Source organism: Cebus imitator, unplaced genomic scaffold (assembly GCF_001604975.1).
Source record: "Cebus imitator isolate Cc_AM_T3 unplaced genomic scaffold, Cebus_imitator-1.0 Scaffold494, whole genome shotgun sequence".
In the NCBI taxonomy this organism is placed as follows: domain Eukaryota; kingdom Metazoa; phylum Chordata; class Mammalia; order Primates; family Cebidae; genus Cebus; species Cebus imitator.
This window is the reverse complement of record NW_016107809.1, coordinates 137679-149371: the sequence shown is the minus strand read 5'-3', so window position 1 is coordinate 149371 and position 11693 is coordinate 137679. Positions and strand designations below refer to the sequence as shown.

Here is an 11693-nt window from a genome sequence, read left to right as displayed (position 1 = left end):
AAAAAAAAAAAAAAAAAAAGAAAACCCCATCATCTCAGCCGAAAATCTGCTTAAGCTGATAGGCAACTTCAGCAGTCTCAGGATACAAAATAAGTGTGCAAAAATCACAAGAATTCCTATACACCAGTAACAGACAAACAGCCAAATCATGAGTGAACACCCATTCACAACTGCTAAAAAGAGAATTAAATACCTAGGAACACAACTTACAAAGGATGTGAAGGACTTCTTCAAGGAAAACTACAAACCACTGTTCAAGGAAATGAGAAAGGACGCAAATAAATGGAAGAACATTCCATGCTCATGGATAGGAAGAATCAATATTGTGAAAATGGCCATACTGCCCAAAGTAATCTACAGTTTCGATGCTATCCCCATCAAGCTACCTTTGATTTTCTTCACAGAATTGGAAAAAACCACCTTAAATTTCATATGGAACCAAAAAAAAGGAACCCACCAAGACAATTCTAAGAAAAAAAAAAAAAGCTGGAGGCATCACGCTACCTGACTACAAACTATACTACAAGGCTACAGTAACCAAAACAGCGTGGTACTGGTACCAAAACAAATAATAGACCAGTGGAACAGAACAGAGGCCTCAGATATAATGCCACACACCTACAACTATCTGATCTTTGACAAACCTCACAAAAACAAGCATTAGAAAAAGGATTCCCTGTTTAATAAATGGTGTTGTGAAAACTGGCTAGCCATATGCTGAAACTGGACCCCTTCCTTACACCTTATACAAAAATTAACTCAAGATGGATTAAAGATCTAAACATAAGACCTAAAACCACAAAAACCCTAGAAGAAAACCTAGGTAATACCATTCAGGACATAGGCATGGGCAAAGACTTCATTAAAACACCAAAGCAATGGCAACAAAAGCCAAAATTGACAAATGGGTTCTAATTAAACTAAAGAGCTTATGCACAGCAAAAGAAACTATCATCAGAGTGAACAGGCAACCTACAAAATGGTAGAAAATTTTTGCATTCTACCCATCTGACAAAGGACTAATATCTAGAATCTACAAAGAACTTAAATTTACTGGAAAACATCAGGCAACCCCATCAAGAATTGGGTGAAGGATATGAACAGACAGTTCTCAAAAGGAGACATTTATGCATGCAGCCAAAAAACATGAAAAGAAGCTCATCATCACTGATCATTAGAGAAATGCAAATTAAAACCACATTGAGATACCATCTCACACCAGTTAGAATGGTGATCACTAAAAAGTCAGGAGACAGATGCTGGAGAGGATGTGGAGAAATAGGAACACTTTTACACTGCTGGTGGGAGTGTAAATTAGTTCAACCATAGTGGAAGTCAGTATGGTGATTCCTCAAGGATCTAGAACCAGAAATACCATTTGACCCATTGATCCCATTACTGGGCATATACCCAAAGAATTATAAATCTTTCTATTATAAAGACATATGCACACGTATGTTTATTGCAGCACTGTTTGCAATAGCAAAGACTTGGAACCAACCCAAATACCCATCAATGGTACACTGGATAAAGAAAATATGGGACATATACATTATGGAATACTATGCAGCCATAAAACAGTGTGAGTTCATGTCCTTTGCAGGGACACGGATGAAGCTGGAAACCATCATTCTCTGCATACTAACACAAGAACAGAAAACTAAGCACTGCATGTTCTCACTCATAAATGGGAGTTGAACAATGAGAACACATGGACACAGGGAGGGGAACATCACATATTGAGGACTGTCAGGGGTTGGGGGGCTAGGGGAGGAATAGCATTAGGAGAAATACCTAATGTAGATGACAGGGTGATAGATGTAGCCAATCACCATGGCACTTGTATACCTGTGTAAACCTGCATGTTCTGCAAATGTACGCCAGAACTTAAAGTACAATGTAAAAAAAACTAACTTTTTGAGCACCTTTGCTTTTCTATTGAGTATATAACAGAACCAAATGGGTTTTAAAATGCAACTCTAAAACAGATGACTGACAAATCATTGTTGTGAACTTTTTTTTTAATTGAAAAGACATGTTTAAGGACAGGATCTGATTACACAAGAGTTGGGTGCATTTTTTGAATTATAAACAAAATTGTTATTACTTGTTTTAACATGTTTTCTATTGTTTTATTATTTTATTTAGATATGGGACAGAGAAGAGGGCACTGGATTTAAGTCACATATAACTTTCTGTGTTCAAATTGTGTTCAAGGGCAAAGTACATTTTTTTTTCTGTGCTATTTTGTCCTGTAACTGAAGTATAGTAATTATTTTATGAAAATGTTAACAGTTCTGTACCAACTTTGAATAAAATGAAAAAATTTTTTTAAATTGTGTTCATTGAGCCTCAATATCTTCTTCTGTAAAAATGGGAATAATGTGTATCCCACAGATTGGTTGCAAGAATTAAATAAAGAAGCAGAAATGCTTTTCTTGGTTTGGCACTTAGTACATGTTAAATCTATTATATTTCAAAATGTGTTAATTATGTTTGAGTTCCTAAGAATTAATCATTCTAGTCTTTTATTTAGCCGCCAGGTTTTTTTTGGTCTCTCTCTGTTTTTTTCTTTTTGAGCCCGAGTCTCACTCTGTGGCTCAGGCTGGAGTTCAGTGGCCCAATCTCAGCTCACTGCAATCTCTGTCTCCTGGGTTCAAGCAGCTCTCCAGCCTCATCTTTCTAAGTAGCTGGCATTACAGGCATGCACCACCAAGCTTCACTCATTTTTTTGTATTTTGGTAGAGACAGGGTTTCACTGTGTTGCCCCCAGGGTGGTCTCATCTCTTGAGCTCAGGCAATCCACCAGTCTTGGCCTCCCAAAGTGCTAGGATTACAGGTATGAGCCACCGCGCCCGGCCCCCACCAAGCTATTGAATGATTATATTTTTACACGTTTGTTTAATAAAATATGGCAAAATCAATAAATAGTAATGAAAAGAGAAGTACTTCACTCAAACCACTGCAGAATATTTTATGTGTGTGTGATATTGAGCAAGTTCCTTAATCTCTCTTTGCCTCAGTTATTTTATATTTAAAATGGTAATAATATTAGTACCTGTTACATAATGTTACTGTAAGGAGTAAGTGAAATAATACACATTAAACAGAACAGTGTCCAGCACGTAAGTTGTTTTTCTCTTGTTTTTGCTATCTTTCTAGTCTAGAGAGCCTTTCAGCTTTCTTATAAATACACTTTTACAAAGTGAAACAAGAAATATATAATATTGCATATTTCATTCTTTATCTTGACTTTTCTATATAAACTTTTCAAAACAGTGAAGATAGAGTAGATCTTTCAGTTGAAAGAATACAGTAAAAAGACACCTTAAAATTAACCTCATTTAAACTCTTAAGCTTTAAAAAAAACAACAACAAAACTTGTTTTCACTGATTCTTGCTGACCTAGACATTACTACCCTGGCACAGTAAAATCTCTTCTCTTAGTAAATTTATACTATGAACTCAGTTTCTTATGGGAGGTTATCTTTTTAGTGGTAATGAATTAAATACCCAGAGTAATCTTTAGTTCTTAGAAATGGATTTTGTGAATGATGGTGCAATAATAGAAGTATGAAGTTAAAAAAAAAAATTATATGCATACCTAAATGCCTTAATTTTAACTTTGTTGGCAAAGTGCTGACCTTATTAAAGATCTTATCTGTACAGTTTGCATCATGCATCGTTTTAAAGAAGACTTAAACTTTTCCAACTATATTTCACATTTATATCAAGGATATACTAAGATTCAGCTGTCTGCAGTTTTCACGATGCTTCCTTGAAGGAAAGTAGGTTTCATGTTAACTTTAATTAACCTAAGCCTTAGCAGTAGCTTTGTTTTTGAGACGGAGTCTTGCACTGTGACCCAGGCTGTAGTGCAATGGTGTGATCTTGGCTCACTATCTCCGTCTCCTGGGTTCAAGCAATTCTCTTGCCTCAGCCTCTCGAGTAGCTGGGACTACAGGCATGCACCGCCACACCCAGCTAATTTTTTTTGTATTTTTAGTAGAGTTGGGGTTTCACCATGTTGGCATGATGGTCCTGATCTCCTGGCCTCGTGATCTACCCACCTTGGCCTCCCAAAGTGCTGGGATTGCAGGCGTGAGCCACTGCGCCCAGCCAGCAATAGCTTTTAAACATTGTACCATATGCCAATGCTTCATTAGACTTCTAACTATCTTTTTTTAAATTGTTTTTTCACTAAAACATTTGTTATCTTAAGATGGTTTGAATCATTTCAAAAATTCGGTGTATGATGTACCTTTGGGGTAGAGGTCAGAGAAGGTAAACAGCCAGAAAAGTTTAAAAGTGAACCAGACGGTTTAAATTATACTCTTTCTCCATGTAGTTTCTCTGTCTCTTCTCCAGTTAACAGTCTGATTCTTTCTTAACGTGACCCAGTTTCTCAGTGTGTCTTGTGGTAATAAAATTGAGAAAGTCTTCCTTTTTAAAGATGATGTCAATAGGCATCTTTTTTTCAATGTCATTTTAAAGTATACTTTTCCTGAAGGATATTAACAGGAAGAATTGTGATGCTACTAACAGGGTTATTAATGTCTTCATAGAGCAGTGATTATAGGTTTTCTCAGTCCACATAAGTTTCCCTAGCACTGTAGCAATCACCCTGAAGGCTAACATCTCAGAAAAATATGATTCTGAAGGTGACACTTTGGAAGTACGTTTACATTGAGCAGTGCTATACTAGAAAGAAGTATGAGCCTAAAAATCAGGAGATCTGGTTTCTGGCCCAAAGTTACTTATTAGTCGTGATTTAGGATGCCTCTTTGAGCTTTTCATTTGTATTTTAAATAAAAGCCTATCTTAGCAAGCTTGTAATGTGAGATGTTAGTAAAATTAAAAGTTATAAAGCACGTTGTAAAATTTTCATTTTTACGTTATACAGAATGGTGCAAATAGTATATATGGTTAGTGACACTTTAATTCATATACAAATAGCTAATTAATATAGAAATGATGTGAAACTTGTGAAAGGAAGTTTGAGTGCCAGTAATCCATAGCATTGTACCTGTTCTTTTCCGAGAATCTGTTACTTTACTGACTGCTTAAGGATTCTGATTTGTTGAAGGTAGGAAGTATTTAATTAATTTCTACTCTCTATTCCAGTTGTATATGTATCAGCTGTTCCGAAGTTTAGCCTATATCCATTCCTTTGGAATTTGCCATCGGGATATTAAACCACAGAACCTCTTGTTGGATCCTGATACAGCCGTATTAAAACTCTGTGACTTTGGAAGGTAAGCCACTGTCTCTTCTCCCCCTACTGTGCTCTTTTAAATATATTCCTTTTGCAATATCAGCCTAAATACTGTAATTCTTACTCAAGAAGTATAAACTAGTACAGCTGTGACAGTTTTGTTATTTTGTGTCTTAATTATAAATGCATATACTCCTTCATTGAACAATTTAACTTTTAGGAATTATTTCATTAGGAATACACATTTACAAAATACTGTGTATATAGGGCTTTTATTTATTTTGGAAGGAAAATTTGTATGGTTTTAATTATTTTTATGTACAGAAAACTCAACAGTGTACACTTAACCCAGTTTCGTGGCAAGTTCTTTAGCTTTTGCCTTTTCGAGCTTGGCGATATGAGCCACAGACTTGGGACCCAGGACATTGCCTCCCCAGCGACGGTGTATCTCATCATATCTGTCATTGTAATTGATCCTGATAGCTTCCACCAGCTTAGCCAAAGTGCGTTTGTCTTCCAAGTTAACCTGTGTGAAGACGACAGTGGTGCAGGTCTTCCTGTGGACAAGACATCCAGTCTTGCTATCCCCTTGATAATGCAGTAAGGGACTCCCGTTTTACAACACAGGGCAGGCAAGAAGACAACCAGCTCAATGGGATCCATGTCATGGGCAGTCACCACCAGCTGAGCTTTCTTGTTTTCCACCCAGGTGGTGATGGTGTTAACTCCTGCTCGAAGGACAGGTGGTCTCTTAGTGGGGACGTCTCCTTTGCCAGCAGCTTTCTTCTCGGCCTAGGCCAACAGCCTCTGCTTCTTCTCTTGCTTTGTCTCTGGTCTCTACTTGTGGGCCAGCTTAAGTAGCTGAGTAGCTGTTTGGCAGTCCAGGGCCTGAGTGAACTGGTTAATTGCAGAAGGCACTTTCAGCAGCTTATAGAGCATGGCCCTCTGCCGCTGCAAGCTGATACAGCGGGGCCATTTCACAAAGCGGGTGAAGTCTCTTTTGGGCTGGATGTCCTGTCCAGTGTCAAAATTCTTAGGCCTTTTCTCACACAGGGGATTTACCACTTTCTCAGCCTCCTGCTTCTTCCTGACAGCAGGGGCTGGAGCCACCTTCTTCCCCTTGGCCTTCTTTCCTTTAGGCATCTTCGGCGGCGGGAGGAGAGAGAGTGGGATTTTTATTATAGTATTGTTTATAAACATCTGTTAGTAGGAAAATGGCTAAATAAATTATGATACATACAGAGTAATACATGCAACCATGAAAAAGAATGAGGCAGCTCTCTGTGAACTGAAAGGGAATGATCTCTAGGAAATATTAAATGAAAAAAAGCAAGATCAAGAGTGTATGTATTGTTTGCCACCTTTTATGTTTTAAAAACATATAAAGTGTAACTATATGTACAGATACATGTGTGGCTTGTTTCTGAAATGGTGCATAATCCATAACATTTGATTGCTTGAGAAGGGAAACTCACTTTTCCATTGATTGTATTTTAGTATTGTTTGTATTTATACTATGTATATATTCTTGTTTTTCAGTAACTACTAAATTTTTTAAAAATATTGTACATTACTGTGTATCTTTTTAACTTCACAATTAACCTCAATTCAGAGATAAGATAAAAGGTCTACTAGCACTGTTTTCTTCATTTTACTCTATAATTTTACCTTTTAGTCTACCTTTTTTTCCTGCAAATTCCAGCAAACTTTCTGCTTTTAAAAACTCATTTCTTGGTAATACGCCGTGAGTTGGTAATAAAACTTTATTCTTTGCATTTTCAGTTTTCAGTACTTTGTTCTTCTCTTACCTAACCTTTTAACATGTAGTCAAGCCTATATTCCCATGTAACTCAGGCATTTACCCTGCTACTTCCTCACTGCTGTAATCACCTCATCTCTCTCCTCATGGTCCCTAAGACAAAATCTACATAATTTGGATTCTCTCCAATTTAATTTTTTCATCGTTGTTATAAATTCTTTCTTTTATCATAGCTCTATTAATTACATATTGCCCCACACTTGTTGATACCTATGTTCCTATACCTTTGTAATACTTTTACATCAACTTACAGTTTAAATTTGGGGATTAACATAAGATATGTTTTCTACAGGCTTCTCTTGAGACTGATCCTTAAAAAAATAAGCAAATCTGTTCTGTCATGAGTTAAGTTTTCTTAGTCTCACAATGTGTCCTCTTTCAGACCATCCTTATTTTACTGTTTCCTAATTTCAGATGACCTGTTACAGGATCCAACTCACTTTGCAGGCCATGACTCTGTTCCCTGAACTATTTTTTTAAATTTTTAAATTTATTTATTTATTTATTTATTTATTTATTTATTGAGACAGAGTTTCACTCTGTTGTCCAGTCTGGAGTGCAGTGGCCTGATCTCGGCTCACTGCAACCTCTGCCTCCTGAGTTCAAGTGATTTTCCTGCCTCATCCTCCCAAGTAGCTGGGATTATAGACGCGTGCCACCACGCCCTGCTAGTTTTTGTAATTTTAGTAGAGATGGGGTTTCACCATGTTGGCAGGCTGGTCTCAAACACCTGATCTCTGGTGATCCACCTGCCTCAACCTTTCAAAGTCCTGGGATTACAGGCGTGAGCCACCATGCCTGGCCCTCTGAACTATTTTTAAAAAGGGTGAAAGATAATGAAATTCTTATTTGATGTTTGAAACAAAGCACTACTACTTGTCTATAGGAAAAACTGGCCAAATCAGATATGTTTCATTGTTAACAGGGTGTCTTCCCCATTGAGAGTGACTGACTCTGTAGGAACTATAAAAAGACACTGAGACACCAAGGTTAGAAGAGCTTCTGTTCTCATGATAGCGTCAAAACACTTGGTATGGCCCATTCTTTTGTGACATAAAGCAGCTTTATTCTAATAAATTTGGAAGAGGGATTTTACTTGCTTGATAGCTCATTTTTATAAACCATCTGATTTTTTTTGTTTTTAACAAAATTGGTTTGGCCAGATAGAGTTTGGGAAACACTTTGGAGTTTACATATCAGATTGGTAATTTGAACAAAATACTATTACTCTCTTCTTTTTTTTTTCCCTCAGAGGGAGTCTAGCTTTGTCACCAGACTGGAGTGCAGTGGCATAATCTCGGCTCACTGCAACCTCCAACTCCCTGCTTCAGGTGATTCTTCTGCCTCAGCCTCCCAAGTAGCTGGGATTACAAGCATGCACCATCATGCCCGGCTTTTTTTTTTTTTTTTTTTTTTTTTTGTATTTTTAGTAGAGACAGGGTTTCACTGTGTTGGCCAGGCTGGTCTCTACCTCCTGACCTCAAGTGATCCGCTCGCCTCGGCCTCCCAAAGTGCTGGGATTATAGGCATGAGCCACCGCGCCCAGCCTATTACTCTCTTAGTTATTTTTTACTAGTTGAAATGGGGCCTAAAAGTAGCCAAAGGACTAGTTGGTGTATTTAGGGACCAGAGCTAGATGTGATCACAGTATTGGGTAAGGAGTTTAAACCAGCCTCCTCTGTAAGAGAGGCAGCTCCATTTTAGTTAGCTCCATCAAGTAGTGAAAAACCTTTAGGCTGCAAAGCTTGGGTACTAACATTTTGTCTTGTAGTGAGTTTTCTGAACATAATTGGAATCCATCTTATTAATTTTAAAATGTCCTTTAGAAGATATAATGGTCTCCTATCAATTATGCTGAAAACTAAATGTCATAATTTTCATGGAGCCTAAAAACAGGGATTAGTATTTATTAATTTATGAAATGGTTATTGTATGTCAGTACTTGGGGAGAGGGTTGAAAAACAAACTTCAAAACTGGTGATGAAGGAAAAACAAGTTAAGGTTAGAGTTATCATTGACTAGATATAAATGGAAGAAAAGAAAGCCCAGTCATTGAAATCCTTGTGGCTACGTTTGTCTGTCTTTACCCTGCTTTTCCAGTACCTCTACCTCAGTATTTTCTTACCTGTTTTTTTGGCACTTACTGTTTTACTGTTTTGATTTTGTTACATTTTTCCCTATATTTATCTTTATTATTACTGTATGTCAGAATAGCTAGCTTCTACAGTTTATTTTATTCTGTCTTTGGATTATCTTGAGCAACATCTCCAAAGAAAGTAGTTGTAATTTATTATACTTTAATGTTTAAAATACTTGCTACAAAGTAATTTAGTAGGAAAATTAGAATAAGAAAACACACAATTAAACTTACTATAGCAGAGTTAGAATTCATAGGCTGTGAATCATTTCTGCCTGAAGTTGAAGGGCTTGTCTGTTTATAAATTTTTGGGTAATAAATGTTTATGCAGTTAATAAACTGACCAAGATGTGGAAAAATAGATTTAGTCTATAAGCCTTGAAATATTTACCCTGAGTCAGAAGTCAAAATGCAAGACAGTGGCCAGTTTTTCGCCCTTTTTAACGAAATATATTGGGTAAGGAGTATTCATTCTTAGAATCTATTATCATGCTTTTTGGTGGGGGAGGTACCTCTTTTCTGCCCTTGCTTCTTAGTATTTTAGAGGTGGAATTTGGAGAATAGAGGATCAGAAGAAATTCCACACATCCTTTTTTGCTTTTGGTGCCTTCTTCCTTAGAGGACCAATGCTTTCTTTAAAACTTGCTTTTCTTTTGTTGCAGAGCAAGGTGTTAAAATTACAAATTTCTTTTGTCAGAGATAGTTAAAGTTTACATTTTCTTTTTCATATATTATGTGATTCAGATGATGTGAATCTTAGAAAATCATTTGATACTGTGAAAGGGTAGCAGTCTAAGTTCTTTTAAGATTTAAATTTAAAGAATTTCTGCTTTTTATTTTTATTTTTATTTTTTTCTGTTAGTGCAAAGCAGCTGGTCCGAGGAGAACCCAATGTTTCGTATATCTGTTCTCGGTACTATAGGGCACCAGAGTTGATATTTGGAGCCACTGATTATACCTCTAGTATAGGTAAGTACTGAATCTAAATATAATGCTTGTAATTATTAATTGCATCTTGATTTTGATAATTTAGTATTACTCATCTGTACTTTCCATTTCCATTGAAAGATGGGTATATCCTATAATGTTTTTTTCTTAAAGCTTGAGATGCAAATATGTACAGGCATACCTCATTTTATTGCCTTTTCAGGTACTGCTTTTTTTTTTTTTTAAACCAATTGAAGGTTTGTATCAACCCTGAGTCAAGCAAGTCTGCCTGCACTATTTTTATAAGAACATGTGCTCACTTCATGTCTTTGTGTCATCATGTATTTGTGTCACATTTCAGTAACTATTGCAACATTCCAAACTTTTTTATTATTGTATCTGCTATGGTGATCTGTGATCAGTGGTTTTTATGTTACTGTTGTAATTATTTCTAGTTGCCACAAACCACAACAATGTAAGACAGCAAACTTAATCAATCAGTGCTGTGTATGTTATGATTATTCTACTAGCTGGCCATTCCCCATCCCTTTTTCTCTCCTGAGGCCTCCCTGTTTCCTGAGCGACAACAATATTGAAATTAGGCCAGTTAATAACTCTGCATTTGCCTCTAAGTGTTCAAGTGAAAGGTAGAGTAGTACATCTCTCAGTTTAAATCAAAAGCTAGAAATGATTAAGCTTAGTGAGGAAGGTATGTGGAATGTTGAGGCAGGCCAAAACCTATGCCTCTTGTGCCAGTTAGCCAAGTTGTGACCACAAAGGAAAAGTTCTTAAAGGAAATTAAGTGCTACTCCAGTGAACAGATGAATGATAAGTAAGTGAAACAGCCTTATTGCTGTTACGGAGAAAGTTTTAGTGGTTTGGATAGATCAAACCAACCACAACATTCACTTGAGCCAAAGCCTAACCCTGAGTGAGGCCTGTACTTCCTTCAATTCTGTGAAGACTGAGAGAGGTGAGGAAGCTACCCAAGAAAAGTGTAAAGGTAGCAGAGATTATTTCACAAGCTTTACAGGAAAAGCTACACCATGCCATAAAAGTGCAAGGCAAGCAGCAAGTGCTGATGTAGAAGCTGCAGCAAGTTATCTAGAAGATCTAACTGAGATCATTGAAGAAAGTGCCTACATTAAACATCAGAGTTCTAATGGAGACCAAACAGCTTTATACTTTATTGGAAGAAGATGTCATTTAGGACTTTAATCTCTAGATTTCCTAAAGATGAAAGACTTCCTGTAGAGAGAAGTGTCAGTGCCTGGCTTCAAAGCTTCTAAGGACAGGTTGACTGTCATATTAGGAGCTAATGCAGCTGGTGACTTTAAGTGGAAGCTGGTGCTCATTTACCATTCCAAAAATCCTAGGGCCCATAAGAATGATGCTAAATGTACTTTGCCTGTGTTCCATAAATGGAGCAACAATGAATAAATGACAGCATATCTGTTTATAGCATGGTTTACTGACTATTTGAAGCCTACTGCTGAGACCTACTGCTCCAGAGAGAAATATTCCTTTCAAAATATTACTGCTTATTCACAATGCAACTGGTCACCCAAAGGTTGAGAAATAAATGTAAGGCTATA

General features: G+C 36.8%; 1 protein-coding gene across 5 annotated transcripts in view; it reads left to right on the top strand.

Annotated features, from left to right (window-relative positions):
* The window catches only part of GSK3B (glycogen synthase kinase 3 beta), a 230385-nt gene that overhangs the window by 134179 nt on the left and 84513 nt on the right, over positions 1 to 11693 (top strand). For all 5 annotated transcript variants that reach the window (XM_017513514.2, XM_017513518.2, XM_017513520.2 and 2 more), the window contains 2 exons: positions 5125 to 5255; positions 10034 to 10140. In XM_017513514.2, the coding sequence (XP_017369003.1) occupies positions 5125 to 5255; positions 10034 to 10140 (238 nt within the window). The remainder of the gene's footprint in view (positions 1 to 5124; positions 5256 to 10033; positions 10141 to 11693) is intronic.